The 18,501-nt window shown below is 41.9% G+C and overlaps 1 protein-coding gene across 9 annotated transcripts in view; it reads right to left on the bottom strand.

The window, feature by feature from the left end:
- Prosap (SH3 and multiple ankyrin repeat domains prosap) overlaps positions 1-18,501 on the bottom strand; it is a 120,388-nt gene that overhangs the window by 18,826 nt on the left and 83,061 nt on the right. For 5 of the 9 annotated variants that reach the window (XM_083046395.1, XM_083046396.1, XM_083046397.1 and 2 more), the window contains 2 exons: positions 17,577-17,955; positions 14,501-14,520 (listed from right to left, as the gene is read on the bottom strand). In XM_083046395.1, the coding sequence (XP_082902521.1) occupies positions 14,501-14,520; positions 17,577-17,907 (351 nt within the window). In that variant the 5' untranslated portion in view covers positions 17,908-17,955. The remainder of the gene's footprint in view (positions 1-14,500; positions 14,521-17,576; positions 17,956-18,501) is intronic. The other 4 variants (XM_083046392.1, XM_083046394.1, XM_083046393.1 and 1 more) reach the window with 2 other exon arrangements.

The raw sequence follows: 18,501 nt of genomic DNA, 5'->3' as shown, positions 1-18,501 counted from the left end.
TTATATGCAATTTCTTTTAAATAATCATATAAAATTACACACACGCACCTATATATACACATATATTATCCAATTTTATTTATATATAAATGTATGTATAAATGTATATTTAATATGTATTCCTGTCTCTCTAAAAAGACATATCTTCGTGAGTGAGATTTTTTAATATATGATCTGAAGATCGTTGATTATTTTAGATCCTTCTTACAAATTTCTGTTGTTAACTCAATGTCTTTGGTATTCATAGACAGAATAATAAAGCAAAGTACACTTTGCCCATGAATATCAAACGAGGACCGAAATCAATTCCCGATTGCGTTAACGATATTCGCGACGATCGATGGCGCCGGCGGAGAGCACTCTCTTTCTCGCGGTATTATAATATTTAGCGGGTAACGACTCGGAAGATAGGACGAAAAGAGCGACGGCGAGGAGCAACACGCGTGCCAGGTACACCCGAGAACCGCGCATTATCACCATATACCCCGCTTATGCCATGTGAAAGATCGGCGACGATGCGAAAGAAGACAGGCCGCGCCAACCCGACAATCATGACAACAATAGCCAAGAGTGCAACACGTGCCAAATTAAAGGCTTCGTACGGGGGGAAAAAAAACTGCGGGTCTTCGTCTACCTCGCCTTATATCGATGGGCGGAAAGATGCGGTCGACCATGGGAAAACCGCGAAATAAAAAAAGACAGGTGACACGTCGTCGAAAACGGATGTGAACGTTTAGACTGCAGATGTGTGTCCCAACGTTTTTCTTTCTCTTACGTCATGGAGAACATTGATCCAAAAATGTATTCGGTAAATTAAAAAATAAAATTATTATCCGGAAATATATAGTTGGAAATTTAATTTTTGATTTACGCTCGTATACACACACACACTTGTTGGAGAAATAGATGATGTTTGTCTAGAATAAGCAGCGCAATGGGATGTATTCTAGGACAGATTATAGAAGCGCGATTGTACTTCCGTCGCTTTTAAAGGTTTCGTCTGACCGCATTCGGTACGCTTTTTCTCAAGGCTCGTATTTACGAGTGATATAACGTCCTCATTTCGCTCTTCGTTCGCTAAGCCGACTCAATGACACGTCCGTGACACGCTCGTCGGTGGTTTCCTTCGTTATGCAAAGCTTGGTCGAAGCTGGGCGTGTTGTTAAAATTGAGATTTGCAACGCATATGAATAAAGAGATGGAAATGAAGAGGCGGCCTTGCGTCAGTGTAGTTCATCTACTTTAACGAACGTCCATCTACTCGCGCTTTTTTATAGGAGTAAAATGGTTTTTTCTCTGTTTCTGTTTGTTGGAGAATAAAAATTTCTTTTTTTTTCCACGAAAAAAATCGTGCCTTTTCAGAATAATTATAAAACACAATGTATTCACATACCGCACACATGTGAAAAGAATAATTTGCGGGAGGCAAATAAATGAAATGAAAAGAAACGCTTGATTTTTGTAGAAACCGAGGCTCACGCCTTCCTTTGATTTATCGAGATCACAAGTATATAATTCGCTTTAACCATAACTTCTCTAATCGACATAAATTGAGTAAGACGAAACCATAATTTCGCGGGGTAAAATCGAAAGAGAGTTTACTGAAAGATGTTCATTCTCTGATCCCGCTCATCCCCGTCACTCACGTCATTCCGAGACAAAAATGAAGCAGTCCTGCCAAACCGGCGCTCCTACTCTAATTAGTGCCGCGGTAATTGCTTCATAAAGTCCCAAGAGGCGGCATAATCGCACCATAGCGAAACGTGCCTCGAGTTTCTTCGATTATCAGGGGAACGGGTGAGAGGCAAGGTCATGTATAGGGACCGAGTGAAAAAAGTCAATGATCGACGATTAAAGTAGAATCGAGTAGAATTGATTACCATTATCATCTTGCCTCGCTCGTAATCTTTTTTTTTTCGCGAGGATATTCGCGAGTCATAAAGAATCGATTCCTTCGAAAGACGAGTAGGAGAGAGACTCGATTCTTCTTCCCTCGAATAAATTCTCCCGCAATCTCTCCTGCATTTCTTCCAAAGAGATTTCTCCGTTTCTTTTTTTATCATAAATTTCCGACGAACAAGTCTGTTTCGCGTAGCTCTTTAAGACAGCTCCGCGCATCTACAAATCCTCGAAAGACTACGGGCGCATTTTTCCGCTTTTCCTCCTTCGAGATCGCGGGGTCGTCGCGTTAAACGACGGGAATCTTTTGTACGGCCCTGTATATACGGGAGAATAATGGCCGAACCGTGTCTCAATCGTGCTTTATGGGATGTAATTGCGGTCTGGCGAGGGGGGACCGGCCACGCCGATGTTTAAGCTCGGCCTGGCCAGCGCCCGCGCTCGCATACGAGCAAGGCGGATAGGAGCGTTACGGTTTTAACCTTCGCAACGAAGCACGAAACGAGTTTTCGTCTTCGCTCGCCGCCAAGCGGCATCGCCTTCATCGCTCGATGCTCTCGTCGTTGATTCTTCGTCAATTTTGCCCCCCCGCGGTATACAAAATCAAACGACTCTGCGGAAAAATCTCTCATGACAGGAGAGTCGCGAGAGAGTGAGATAAAACCGTATGGAGTCGTATTTAAAAGGCATTCTTGATTTAAAATTTAGTTATCCAGTTTCCTTTCTTTCTCCCTTCGCGCTCATTTTCTCCATTTTTTCTGGTAAATTGATCCATCTGCTGGATTTTACCGCACTTTCCGCTAATCTCCGACTCGTGCGACGCGACGACAACAGGACGATCGCGCGCGTATGACGGCAAAAAAGCGGTAGGCGGCGAAAGACGGAGGCGAAGGAAGGTAGACAGAGGGAGCAAACAGAAGAGGGTGGATGACCGGCACAAAGGCGAGGTGAAATCGGCCGTCGTACCGGACACAGCATCGGCGTTAAAGTGGAGATACGACCCATAAAATTTCCATCTACGCGCCGGGGAGAAAGAAAGAGAAAAGAGAGAAAGGGTCGGGCGGAACCGTATAGCGGAATACGAAATCAAATTGCCGGGGTGCATTGAAAAAACCAGTCATCGAGAGACTTTAACGATGGAGTTCCTCGAACTCGCGTCCTGTTGGCTTACGTCGCCACAAAAGGGATTCGGAATAAATGTTCGAACGCGAGCTCTGGCCATCGCGTTCTGATTGAGAAAGATCGACGCAAGAGTCGATCAGATATATTATTCAGATTAGATATTCCTAAACTGACGCTAATCTCATCAATCCTAAGTGTTATTATAGTTGATAGATTTCATTTTAAAACGCCGTAGACATACATCATATTTTGATACGAATTATCTGATGAAATTACAGCGACATTGATTGATATCATTATCGCGCGATATCGGATATAAACTATAAAAGGAAAAATTTTATACAATCGTTGACCCAATTAAAGATCGTTGATCGAACTGACAACACACGCGATAAGCTCGCTGTTTAATGTAAAATGACGTTACAATATGACGATGCGAGGACATCTTATATCGACATGCGCGCAAATATTTATCTACAAGTTTATTCAAGCGTCTCCTCTCCCGCGACCATCAGCTGACTCACACTATTATCATCGACCGTATCGAGATTTCGCGATATCGAACACATAAGTCACATGAGCTTCACGATTGAACAAAGGTTAATGGCTAATCTCGATAACACAAACGATTTACCATCGTCCTCCCCTCCCTTTCTTCCCCTCGAAAAATATAACGAGCGACTTTCTCATTGATTACCGACGTAAAGCATTATCCGACTCTTAATTGAATATCTCGGTCGATCTTTCCTACTTAGAAAATGCATTAGCACATATACACATCTTTACACACAATCGATTTTGTAACAGAACTTCATAAGAGCGTTCTTGAGTTGTTCTTCTTTAAAGGCTACTTGTGGTTCAATTTTCAAAATGGACGTTTGATTAACTTAAAACTTCGACTTGAAGAAGTCGAATAAACGATAAATATTCCATTGTATTCGAGAAACCAGTAAGAACTCCGCGAATGATGTACAAAGAGCTTTCGATACATCCGATTTATTACAGGAAAATGAAGCAAGAAAATGAAGAAACGAGCGACCCGTTCGTCTGCAAGAGCGAGCGGAAGAGGCGGAAAGGGAAGATCTATTCTTCCGGGAAGATCTCGGAGTGCCGACAAGAAGGGTCCTTTAGGTCCTTTATTGATTCTTAAGTTCGTTGCTTTTTCTTTCACATCAAACTGGTTATTAGAACTGGTTCCGGTTTCGTCATCGACCGCTATTATTGGCGCTTAACGGGGATTATCCCCGTTCTTTCTTCGAATCGCGAGGCAAAAAAGAAGAGCGCTTTAATTTCATAAGCACGCAAAAATCATCGCTTTATTACTTATACGAAAGGAAAATTAACCGTAACGCTGAAATCCCTAATAAAATCTCACATAAAATAATTCCTATGGCCTTTGCAACGATATGCATTTTATATCAATGCGCTTTTTTTTATATCTAGCAATTTAAATTTCCCTTTGCCTTTTCAATTGATATTTATAATAAATCTAAAAAAGATTCTTTCAAATGTCTCATTGTTAGTTTTATAAGTCAGTTATTTAATTTGAGAGTAGCAAGAGTTGAATAAATGTATGCGAAAAATCAAATTATTAAATTATTCCGGTTAAGTGTGTAATAGTAATAATAATAGTATTGGCGTCTATTGCGCCTATTGCATATAAATTAGTATGATATGACGTACATATCATTAAAGAAGATACGCAAGTCGGTACTTTGAGAACGCGGCCAACGTAGTCGCACACTTTCACTAATTCGACTAGAGAGAGATTCTAAGGAGGGGCGCGATATACTTTATGGATATTCATCGTACTCATTAATTCATCAATCGCTGGATAATTAGCATTCGTTAGCTTCGACAGCGATTTCGCGTCCGTCGTTCCAAGAATGATTCTTAATCCGAAGAGTGACGTATTGAACACGAAGTTTATCACGGCGCGAAGAGGGAACCGGAGGAAAAAAATGTATCATCTATCCGGCTTGATTAACATCGCATTTTCGTCTCGAGACCGCCGCCATATTCGTCGTCGCGAATCGAATTTCGCCAAGTAACTCAATTTTCTAGATCGCAGAATCGAGTCTGCGTCGTTCCACCGGTAATTGGCAATCAATTCCGGAGGACCGAAGGGGGCTTCACGTGGCGGCGACGATATTTCGATCACTAGCACCGACTACACGAGGCCGTGTTTTATTAAGCAAATTACGCTTTCAGCAAGTCATAACGTTATCGCGTTGCGTAACAAATTAATCGCGGGATGATTCTTCGAGCGATGCATGAATAAAATATGCAAAACTTTCCATTCTCCTTTATCAAATATAGTCGTCCTTCTCTGCATTAAAATGACGGGGGCACATTTCTTGGATGGATCGTTATTGAAATATCTTAATGAAAGAAATATCAGTCAGTGATAGTGGTTGTTTCGTTCAGAAAAATATTTTAAAATACGTATTATACTTTATATATATAAAATTTATAGTAATATATTTTGTTGAAGAAATATTTAAGTTTAAGACCAAGTCTTATTTATTTTTTCTGAATTTTGAATACTAGTTATACGCGTTTCATACCAAATATGTCTATAGACTTCTCTAAAAAAAATAGAGACCCGAATTCTGCAAATATATACAATTATTACTAATTTTTCAATTTTTAAACTTTACTGCTGTAATTAGTGAAATAAATAAAACAGAGGTGACTAAAATACTCACTGATTTTCTGTGAAATGTTCTTATCAACTGCTTTAATCAGTGACATTTTCATTTTAAGAGAGTACGAGAAAAAAGGAGCAGAAATTACTGCTTCATAAATTAGAAACGAACTCGGGGTGAATATAAAATTTCAGGTATAACGCGCGAACGGAAGGAGAAAAGATTCCTGTTTCTTAATCTCGATCGGGTCTTTTTATACAGGTAGTAACGGGGCAAGGAATAAAGATGGCGACAAATTGCCCCGCGCGATAACCTTTTCGTGTAGCTACTACTCGATTCGGGCGCGATCCAGATTGAATTATAGAGCGATTATCGGGACTCGTTTTCGTGCCGCGAGTGCGTTTCCGTCCTCCGGTCCGGGCTCCAACCGGTAAAGGGACCGAAATTCTCTCGCCGCGCCGCCTCCGCGGAAATGGACGGATCCCGATTTTAATCAACCGTTAACTACGTCGTTAACGGCAATTCCTACAACTTGGAAACACGCGCGCGTGTTAGGCAGGCAGGCAAAAGGTGTCGGCTAATCGAACTGGAAATTACACCGGCAAACTGCGCGCGCGACTACTCTCTTCGCGCTCTCCCGGTCTCTTCTCTCTCGGGATGCGGAAAGTCGGAGCCCGGGCGCGACTCGTAAATTGGCGGATATTGGCAGCCGGCGCGAAACGTTTTGGTAGAGAATTTTTGCCAATTAACGGAAAGTTCATTACCCGTGGTGGAATGTCGACGCGACACGGGTTCGTCTACGTATATGGTATTAGTTCCACGACAATCGTGTCGCGAATTTATTTCACTCTCTCAAAAGTGAAAATGCAAATGGAATCGCACGTTGCGCACCAAGTAGATTGCAAATACTTGATATTTGCAAAAATATTGCGCAGACGACTAAAATACATTTTTTATATCGATGAGAAATAAAATCTCTCTTCGATACAATTAGAGAAGGGATGTAGCTGAATATAAAAATAATTAAAAATGTGATGATAAAAAATTCAACATTCCTCGTATATATATAAATGCATCGTCTCGTGCATTCAAACAATAAAGAGGAAAATTGCGCGGTGGCGTGTTTTCTTATCGAAGAAGCAATTTGTTAACGCGAAGTCATCCGCGCGCCTCGGAATTCCTTCGCGATTATTTCTTTTTTCAACGGGGAAACGAGATAACGGTACGGTAAACATATACGAGTGCTACGTATCGATCGCTGTTTGATGTAATTAATTGTGGCAAGTTATGACGGGAGTAACGATTCTCTCTTCCCGCGACTTAGAGCGGAGACGAGGGGAGAATGCGGAACGAGGTCTGACGCGGGAAGATTTATTTCTGTGGTACAACTCGATGTCGCTGCGGCATCCGGAGAATTGCATTTGTGTGGACTATTTATAGCGACGGAGTATTTGTCTCGATAGAGGTCTAGGCGCGACGCAACGGATCAATCAGCTGAGACTTCTTCGGTCGCGCAACATATTTATATACGCGAATCGTGGTTTCGAGGTAATTGAATTCCGGAGAAATGTGTCACCGTGAATTGAAATGTCAAATTAAAATTATACACATTGATAAATCATTGATTTTTTACCTTTATATTCGCTATTTAATCTTCTTTCTTTTATTGTAATACGATAAATAAAATTAATTGAAGTATTCAAATGTATGTAAATGTATGAGTTTTTTTAAATTGTCTCTCGAGTGCAATGCACAAATTAATTATTGATCTAATTCGTGGATATATTAATAAGCATTGTTCAGGAAAATAACACTGATGTATCCAATTTGAAAAGGTTGAAGGATTTCTTCTCGGTATCACACGATAATTATGCTCTCGTGAGCGACGCTTGTTGCTCTGCATGCGCTTGCAGTCAATTTAATCTCACACAATATAAAAATAGACTAAAATCGATATTTCACCTCGGACAGGAATATCGGAATATGCCACGCGATGCGTCGTCGTTATGCGAGAGAGACAGCAAATAAAGTATAAAATGAAATAAATATAGAGGTACAACAGGATGTAATTAACGTCATAAATTAATTGACGTAATCAATGCTACGAGAGCACAATATAATAATTTATAAATGATATATAATTATAAAAGAGACATTTATATAACGACTCGATATTAAAATTTAATTTAAAAAAATTTTTTTAATTGATAATTAATCATCAGTGTTCAAAATTTATGTAGACTGCCCTAATTCTTTGCCAAGCGAAAGATTAACAAGATAGAATACGAATGGTAGATTCTTTAACTTGGAGTCAATTTTTAACAGAAATATGCGATGCATCATATCATCAACAAATAATAAAGGAGTTTTTGACAAACTAACTTTTCGATATGCACCTAAATAACATCTCCTACATAAAAATAAATTTCATTTTATTTCTAGAACCTTTCATCTTCTAAAATTTCCTTCCCAAAATTAACCTCCTATTTGTTATTGCGTTTCAAGAAAAATATTTGTACACTGATAAACAAACGCGCCTGTATTATTGTTGAAAAAACAGATATACGGAGGAAAATATCAGAGCTATTCCGAAGGTATACGATATACAAGTTCGGTTTTGTGATTGTTGCGTCTAGAAGCAGTACAAATAATTCGCCAAGAAGGGTAGGAGGGCCGAGATGGCATAAAAGCCGCTGGATTGCCACTTTGCATTTTCGATGATCGCGTATCCCGATTGACGTCGCGCTATTTCTTTGCCGGCCGATCTCTCTCTCCATTCGATGCGAGATATATTCTCCGTGCACACACCGTGTACACACAGAGGGGACGGGAAACCGGGCAACACGGCGAAAAGGGGGAAAAGGGGTGAAGGGGGACAGAGAGGACGGAGGCGGAGGTGGATACGTAGGTGAAGAAGGAACGTAGGGGAGGCGTACGTACAAGGAATTCATGAATACAAGATTGCACTCGAGAAGCCCCGGGTAAGAGGCTGCTGCAGTTACCAACTACAGCCGCACGGTTAGATTCCGTCGAGAACTGAAAGAAGCGACGTTACATACAGAACGATACGACGGACGCGAAACTTTTTCACTCTTTCACGTCTCCATTCTTTTCTCTTTTTTTTTTTCCTCTCCGTCAAAGAACGCGACTTCGGGGGCGCAATGCTATGAAAAAGAGCGTTGGAAACAGCTGCGCGTATTTTTTTAACGTAAACGCTAATCGTTCGTTCCGAGGAAGAAATCCTTTTGACGCACCAAGAGATTTCTCGATTAAAATTGTCAGATCTCTGTTTGATATTTTGCATTAATAATGAATCTGCTAATTTTTAATAAAAGTATATATAGAGAAAAAACTAAACTCTCTTTTATTGAGAAAAAATCGTTTCTCAATATGTGAAGCATCATACACATGTTAATTGAAATGACAGTTCTCTAAGATTGTTTCGCCAGCCAGGTTGTCATCGAGCAACGCGCGCGCGAAATGTATATTTAATAAATATTTAATATATAAGTACGCGCTGTTTCTCCTTTCCTCTTTAAGCAAGTCGCTATCGGCGCTCTTTCCAACGGGAGTGGTAAATACTCGGTCGCTAAATTGAATGAGGGGCAAAAATGTTTCATCAGGGATGAGAGGACGATCCGCGCCGCTGGCGCAGATCGAGCCTCATCGCGTCCGCGCGCGATCCGATATGCGCGCGAATATCGCATCGTATTTCCGAGAAGAGTTTGCCCGCCAGGAACGAGCTAGTGATTTCGCGAAATGAGCGGCAACGCAACATTTCGGATTCCACCGGGGTTATCCCAGCGCGACAGGCTGGCCGAAGGGCTGAAACGCGGCCAGCAATTTTCGAGGAAGCTCGCGTGTCCCCGCGGATGCTCCTGTTCTCCCTTCACCTTCCTCTCTTCCTCCTTCACCCCTCGCGCGTCCGCGCATCCGGTTTCTCGACCCGAGGGAGACTCGACGCGATCGTTCGATCTTTAGTCGCGTAATTGGCTCCGGTTTGTTCCACACCGTTCCACATCCGAAAATCACGCTTTTTTTCTCGAACAAAATCTCCCTTATTTTTCTTGCCTCCCCGATCTCTTATTTACTTCGATGATTTCGTATTCTTCGGCGTAAATTACGTATATTTCTTTATTTCCGTTGTATGTCTCCTTTCATGTGTGTGTCGGTACTCCACATATTTATTTTAATTATTTAATTTGACAAGTAGATTTTTTTATGTTAATATTATTTTTACTCACGTATAATCTACCTAAATATTATTTAAAAAATCGAAAATAAAAAATGTTTCCTCTCTACTCTAATTACTATAATACGATGACTAAGCTCGTCCAATAAATTTTGAAAAGACGCACATTCATCGCTCATAAAAATACGACCGTCAATCTTCATCGCGTTCGGTTTCAGCGAGTATATACGAAGTCGCGAAAATTGATCGAGCATCGATCTCCATTTGGTCGTTTTCACGAATATCCGCGTCTCGCATTATGCAAAAACACGACCATCGATCTCCATTCGGTCATCCGCGCAAAAAAAATTTTTTTTTTTTTTTTTAATAAAGAGCACACCGTTCTCTGCGCCGTTCATTGCTACGTCGAGAGGTTGTCCTCGCCTGCCGCCGCATGCCGCGGAAACCTGGCCATCGATCTCCATTCGATCTATTCTCGGACCAGTTCACGGTATACGATCGATATATAAATAGATCGGACGTGTACTCGTTCAACGACTCGAACGCGTGTTTGTTTCGTGTTGTCGACGCGGCGCAAGATTTGTCGATCTTGAACGGTAGAATCCTATATACGTTCTCCTACGTCAGACATACATATAGTATATCGTACATACATCGGCATCTTTTGAACGCGCGAGATCGTTCGTTTCCGCGTCGTGTCATTTTATTCGCGATATATATAGGTATGCGAACGTAATCCGCCCACGCGATTTGAACTTGTGTGTCTGGAATACACGTTCGATAATCCACGTGCGAAGGACAACTATACCCGTCCTTAAAAAATCGATCTAATCTGTTGCTATTGCCATTCCGAGCACTCTATAGTCTTCATTTATCATGAAAAGCACGTGTATGAAAAAGCTTTACTATCAATATCGCTTTCACGATATTTTAAAGAGCGTGATATAATATCAATAGAACCTACTTGAAATTAGAACCTTATTTTGAGTTAAAAGGAGATTGATTTGATTATTTAACGATCGGATCTGATTATTAGTGTCAAGATTAAATTTCGCCGTGCCAAAAGATTTATTTTTCAAGCATTATCAAAGAATCCCTCCTCTCCTGATTTTTTTTATTCCGAAAAATGTTTATTCCGCGCGTATTACAATTCAGCAACGTTTCCCAGTACGAATTATCTTCCGATAAACGCGAAGGGAACATTATTACACGGTGCAGGCGCGAGAAAAATATGCGTTACAAAGTGACGACGCGCAAAAGATAGCCCGAAGCTGCCGCGAGGGAGATAAAGAAAGAGAAGAGAAAGGGAGGACGCGATCCTATCGGAAGTAAAGGATGATCCTGGTTCACACAATCGTGGATCACGGTGATCGCGTCTACGCCTACGAAGTCCTGCGCGCGCTTCTCGATCTCCTGCCACGGATCCTCTGGCGCTGTAGATTCCGGACTGAATTTATCCCCGGCGAGATCCTCCTGCCGGATATGCGCAACGATACGCTATCGCCGCGCCGGTAATATTCCGTCTGTTCCGGTACAGTGATATCGCGGCGGATCGTGCGCATTTGCGGCGATAAGCACCGGCCGATCGCGATCCCGATCGGCAATTGCTTCCAGGAGCTAACTATCGTCGCTTAATAATAAGATTTTATCGCGCGGTACATTGATAGCTTAGGACGTAAGATCCGAGTAACGAAGAGTATATGTCATCAATGTTGCATTACGTTGAAATATAAATTATCGTCGTGTACTTGTACATTACTTATTAGAGACTCAAAAGGGATTATTTAAATTTTCAAAATAATTGAGCGTGGAAAAAATGATATAAATCACGTAAGACCGTATGTAAATCGTATTTGTCCTGTTTCTCTTTCAGACGAGTTTTAGTTTCCGTATCTATTCTCGATCGACGAAGGCGAGAGGGTACTTACGAGAGTGAACCGAAGAAAGGGAGAAGGTGAAGGTGTAGCAATTTTAAGGCGAGAATGGGCTCCTTAGGCCAAGGTGATCGAAAGCGATATACACGAAAGGAGTAACGAGCCGGCATCGTTAGCGATGCACGGTTTATTTAGAGCGTTCGACGGTAACAATAAAAAGGATAACGAATTCCTTGGCCGGCTCTTTCTCTCGCTTCGAGATTTAAAGGCGCATCACCTCGACACTTTCATTGAAGATAATTTCGAGATAATTTCGAATAGATTCTTATGTAACGAGTACAAGACTTCTGGGTTATCGCTTTCACGGAATCGCGGCAGGAGCAAAGAAGATCCTATGCATTTCTCTCACGATATAAAAAATTTTGAAGTTTAAAAAATAAAATTGTTTTCTGTCGCTTCACGAAGAAAAGATTCTATCTATATTATGCACTCTCTATCTGAACATTTTGAGAAAGAGAAATGTAGACACTCTCCGAAGCAAGCTAAAAATCTTGCATCCGAAATATTTCTCTCGACTCTTTCAAAATAATGTACCTGATACGAATAGAGATTTGAGTTCGCGAGTAGTATTTCCTCCGAGTTATTCCGCTCGAGAGGTACTCTCATCCGCGGAACGCAACGCGGCAATCGATGTGGGTTCAACGGTTTCGTTAACCTCCCGGCGAAAACGAAAGTCACCGTATGCAGCAACGTCTGAGAGAGAAAGAGAGAGACACAGCGGGCAACATTAGCGAGCGGCGATGGTCTCGGGATGGTCTATCTCGCCGGAGGAGGTCGATAGCGTGGCGGGCGACCTCGATCGAGGACACTCGCCCGGTGAGAGAATCGCGGATGTCCTCTCGAGCTTTCGCGTTACATCAATCGCGCATTATGATGCAAAACGCGTGACGTAACGCCGCGAAAAATGTTTTTTTTTTTTTCTTATATTTATCCGAAACTTTCCTCCTATTTTCAATCTCAATCTTCTCACGTTTATTGGATTCTAGAGAATTTCGATAAGTTTAATTATTATAATAGGAATCAACCTCCTTTGCATCTCAAATAGATTAGTAAAATTTAAGAGAAAAGCTTTCAGCAAAATTATAGGTAGAATAGTTTCGAAAAAAATGATACGACTGTTTAAAGTATCAAATATAGATGTTAGGTTGAAAATTGAGATCGAAAATAGGGGAAGGATTTCTCGACTCGAAATCACACTAACAATAAGCGCTAAAATTCGTCTCCTTCCTTATAAGTAGACGTACCTTCGCTGGGAAAACTCGCGCAGTCGATTGCTGAAATGTCACACTTGAGTGAATCACAGTTACAAACGTTTTACGAATCGAACGACTATAAGTGTCGCAAATAACCCGCAATCTCCGATATTTCACCTAAACATTGAAAGTACGGGTTTAGTGAGCCTGAGTAAAAAAATATTAGAAATTGCGGGTATTTGCATCTAACTGTGTTGGGCCGCATTTAAGTCACAGATCGAGCATGCGTTCGTCCGTCACGATATTGACTTTTCGATCGACGTTTTCAGAAAACAAATCTCGACACGTGCATTTAATTAAAATTTACTCGAATAAAAAGAAATGGGACGCAAAGAATCGGGAGAAATTTTATAATTTTTAAAAACACAGATGTTATCAATTTTCTTATAAATCCAATTTTCGCAATTTTTATTGCGAATCCAACGTTTTATCTTCTCTCGCGTCCTCTTGACATCTAACATTTAAGTTCAATCGCGATTCTATGTATATCGCGTATGTATAATGCATCAAAGCAACACAATCGTGCCGATATATCGTGCAGAACTACCAACTATTATCATTGCAGAAACCAATATTTAAGGACAATCACGTTGCTAATGTGCCTCGACGAACTATGTGCATTGTATATGCATGCTAGTCGATACTATGCCAAGATATATATCGCGTACGAGGAAATCTAAAACTATGCGCCGTTAGTCTCCCCATTCTGTATTACAGATAAATCGTAATATATTCGCTACGAGAGAGAGAAAGATCCACGCACGTGGTTGTTGGGAATGACATAATAGACTATAAAATTCAATATATATTTCCATTTTTCCCCGATACTTCAAATAAATTCGTTTTGTTATTTAATCTATAAATATTCAACGGATTTTATTAAATAAAAAACAAAGGAAAATTGTTGATTAATCGTCGCTACGTAATCACGGCTTGTTAGCAAAATGCATAAAAAATATAATCACTTTACGTAACTCTCTACTACCATAACCAGATTGTATAACAAATGCGCAACGTGACGGCGCTTTACTGCAACTTTCTCTACAAAGTCACTGAATCAAAAGTTAATAAAGCGACGTCACGTACTACGTGTATGAAAAAAAATACAACTCGATTTGTAAAACAATACCAACCTCTGTCTCTAAGAAAAATCGATAATTTATATATCGAAAATAAATACCGTTATTAATTAAATCCGCTCTACATCGAAAACATATGACTCTGCGTTAAAGCTGAAAAAATATTGCTTTTCCGCACGTGTGTGAACGAGTGACAAATATATCATTAAAAAAAAACCACTTTGACTATCATTCCCTTTAGAGTCTTTGGATCGTCTCTCATCGCCATGCAAATAAATGTAAAACGACAAATACAAAAGGGGGAGGTAGAACGACCGATCGACGAGGAACGAAAAGGCGTGGTCGCATGCTATTAGTAATAGTGAAGACGTACCCTGTACCAAGTGGCCACCTGCGAGGCGCTCGGAAGGGGTGGAGAAGCGGTGTGGTTTATCCGAACCGGAGATGTGGAGGGTGGTGGTGGTGATGGAGGGCCCGAGAGAGGCGCGTTTTTTTTTACGCGCGGTATTTGCGGTATTCGTTCGTTCGTACGAAGGGGAGGTGTGCGCGCGTTCGTAGATAAGGCCCCACAACACACGAGACGATAGTAGCGGCACAGGTGTGGCGGTTGGTGGTGGTTGGTGGCGGGTGTGGAGTGTATTTCGCCCCCGTGCAGGGTGAGGCAAAAGCAAAAACAACAACAATAACAACACCACAGGTCAGAAGATACACGGTTATCGGCGATCACGCGAGACAAAAAATGTAGATATATATATATATATATATATAAATCTCTGTACACATGTATAATTAACGCATGAATAATACAAGTGCAGATACATATCATGAGACGCCGTCTCAGGATGAATTGGAGGAGCGAACGCTTGACATATATTAGTTTTAGTTTATAACGGAATGTCGTAATATATCTCGCGCCAGTATTCAATTATTCAAATAAAGATGTTTAAAAAATCATCCTGAATTCATCCTGAGACTGGCAGGACATAAATATTTCAATGAATAAATATAACCAAAAATACAAAATATTGGATAGAAATCAAGATTGAAACAGGATTCGAACTGGTATCAGTGTGTATAGGTTTTCGCTTTTATGTTTTCATGCAAACAAAAGCATGTAATCCTCGTGTATAATCCAATCGATGGACCGTACACTGGTATCGCATTTTCAGATCACTCTAAATTTCTTTCACGTATCTGATACCAAGATCGTGTGGACGATATATACACATACCTCTACTAAATAAGAAATCTATAAATCAATTTGGCGGAACATGAGAAAATTAAAGAAATCATTCGCAGACTCGGCAATTCGACTCTGCGAAGGGAATTAAAACAGAGAGAAGCGAAAAAAGAAAAACGAAAATAACGGGTGAGCAGCTGGTCGTATTTTTGGCGAAAGGGGATTTAAACGGGGACATATATCGGGGTTTCTGTGCTGTACCTCCTGTGTCCCGGAAGGCAAGCATGTGGGGCAGAAAGACGACACGCGTGAAAATTCTTGCGTGACAAAGAGAGCAGAAGAGAAAGAGAGGGAAAGAGAGGAAGTGATAGAGAGAGGGAGAGGAGGGAAGAAGACGGAGCGTGACGGCTTCACAGAAAGCGAAAAGCCACACACATTTATTATCGATATATTCTAGTCTCTATTTCGCTCTATAACAGGAATACAGTGTGCGTGTCCATTCTCGGCACGCCTCGGCAACAAAGTGCATCTAACACGTGCTCTTGTGCGGTCGTTAAAGTTCTCGAGAGTCGAACGAGAGCACGACGAAAGCGAGTACTCGGTAGGATTCAAAGGCGATGACTATCGAATCGTGCAGTATTGTTGACCGAACCGAACGAGATTTCTTTCAAGTCGGATAAAAGGAAATCCAGTAATCAGCGGAAAAGTAAAATTACAGTTGGAGAGTACTTTTGCAACGCGATGATGTAACCCACTTTTTAAAAACAAAACTCGAGAAACAATATAAATATAAACCTCTCGATTTCAAGATTAATAATATAATTATTTTGTGCTAATTTTTCATATATGAATATAAAAAGCGTTTGATTGCATCGTGTGACTCGATAGAGCATGTTTGAACAGCACCGCTACTTTTTTACAAAGAAAAAGCTTTAGTGTTCTGAAATAAAAACAAAAAAACAAAAACAAAAACAAAAAGAGAGGGAAATCTCGGTCCGATTATATCGTCTTTGAATCCGTATACCGGCTCGTGACTCTCGGCGGTCCCGTGGGACAATTCGCCAGCAGAAAGCAGCAGAAGAGAGACTGGAATCTCGCTCTCTCCTCGCCTCGAGAATTCGTCATTACTCGCTCTGGCGGCTCTTAATTTCGCGCTGTCTGCAATCTCGCGAAATCGGCATGTAAAGCGCGCTGCTACCTCCGCTCTCAGTGCGCAACATTGTGCGTTGTACTTTTTGCCGCCCGAGGAACTATGAGCGGTTTTGCGACGATGAAGAGGGCGGTCGGGCGGGAGGAGAGGAGCGGAGAGCCAGAGATAGAGAGAGAGAAAGAGAAAAGACAAGAGGGAGAGGGAGAGGAGGGAGCGTCCTTTGAAAAAAGCCTGATAGAGTCCTTGGGATCCGGTGCGCGTGCGCGCGAGAAGCGGATGCACGGTGATAAATGACAGATCCGATGGGGTTCGACTGTAATCGGCGATTAATCGATACTCGGCGATCCTCGGTGAAATATACACGCGACCGCAATTTCCAGCGGGAACAAATCGCCCCGGGTGGCGCAGGTACGAATTATATTATACTACGCGCTCTCGCTCTCCTCTCGAGAGATCGCGGGCGAATTTCTCAACGAAACGCGGCCGGCTCGAGGGAACGCGCGAGAGTACCTACGTGTATATACGAGAGAGAGACCGAGTCCGCTTCACAACGTCGCGCTAAATCGGGGTTATATACGAATTACATTTACCGGCGCGCTTTCGATCGCGGTAGAGAGAATTTCTCAACGAAATACGTGTAATTATCGTGCGAAGGACTCCGGCGCGAGCGCACGTCCACGATGGAGACGGCAAAACGAGAATCCGCCACGGGCTTCATAAATTTCCGACGTAAGGATCGTCCGGCCAGAAATAACACGCGCGGGAGAAGAAGGTATACGCGCGCGGGATTTATTGCCGCGAAAGAGAATAATGCGTTCCGTTTTCAATTTCTCCCCCTCATCTTCCAACGTAGCGCGCAACGCGCCTGTCCGTCTATCCGTCCGTCCATCTGTCTGTCTTGCGCGCTATCGAGCAGCCGGGAGATAAATTTTAGTCCGCGAATGAATCGTTCGATCGTCGTTAAGAACGCGTCGATGTTAAACTCCCTCCCCTCCTCGAAGCTCAACAGGCTATTTTCAAGGCTGCTTCCCTCGGGATAGATATTCAGAGTACTATATCGGCGAGAAGAGCTCCTCTCCGTTACTTATACATATACAAGAGATCGTCATCGCGCTCATACCTTGGGCAAGGACGCCAGACATTGCTGCTTCACGTCCCAGACAAGCTGATCCTTCGGGAACTGCAGACACTTGCTGACGTAGAGCTCGGGCACGTGGATCCGAGCGAGGAGCATACCCTCGTTGACAGGGGTGTTCTCCGCCGCCGCGAGCGCCTCCTCCGCATTTTGCTGAGCCTGCGGCGTCGAGCAACCCTGAGGACCGACGGCTGCCTGATTCGCGCTGCCAGGTGAGCTTTGCTGCGATTGCTGCGATTGAGGCGACGGCTGCTGGGACTGTTGCTGCTGCTGCGGCGACTGCTGCTGCTGCTGCTGCTTTGGTCCCGCCTCCATTGCGAGGACCTCGCGGTTCCTGAGGATTTCACCTTCAGTAGCTCACATCTGAAACCAGAAATCGCGTTGCAATCATTAATAAATGTTTAATCGATTGCATTTTTAATATATGTAGAAGAGAGAGAAATAAAATATTAATAGCTAGAGAGAACAATTTTTTTTTTTTTCAAATTTACTCCGGTCTCGTCGAAACGCTAAAGGATTATGTAATCAATTCCTAGACATTTACATGTCTTACGCCTTACGCCTCTATTAAAACGCGTTAAAACCTTTTCGAAGTCGACAAGGTGTTAAAAAGTGTTATGCAATCAGAGAGTTCGTGGAAGTTGGCAGAAAAATCTGATGACGCGATATTCCCGTTTCTTAGTTGATATAATCGAGGGTCCCCGAATTTTTTTCTCTCACTTTTTGCCTCTCCAAAATTGCCGAAGCGATTGAATCGTCAATTTTTTATCTCCTTCATTTCCGCGGTCCCTGTATCATCGAATTCTTTCGAGTGACTCGCAAAAAAATACACACAAGCTTCTTTTTTTTTTTTTTTTTTTTTTGACGCATTGCGACGACGGCAAGAAGTAAATAAATGAATAATCGTCG

The sequence above is a fragment of the Prenolepis imparis genome, unplaced genomic scaffold, assembly GCF_030444845.1.
Source record: "Prenolepis imparis isolate NDT839.2.m4 unplaced genomic scaffold, iyPreImpa1.0 SCAF_9, whole genome shotgun sequence".
Taxonomy (NCBI): domain Eukaryota; kingdom Metazoa; phylum Arthropoda; class Insecta; order Hymenoptera; family Formicidae; genus Prenolepis; species Prenolepis imparis.
Note: the sequence above shows the minus strand (reverse complement) of the source record. Positions and strands in the feature narration are given on the sequence as shown.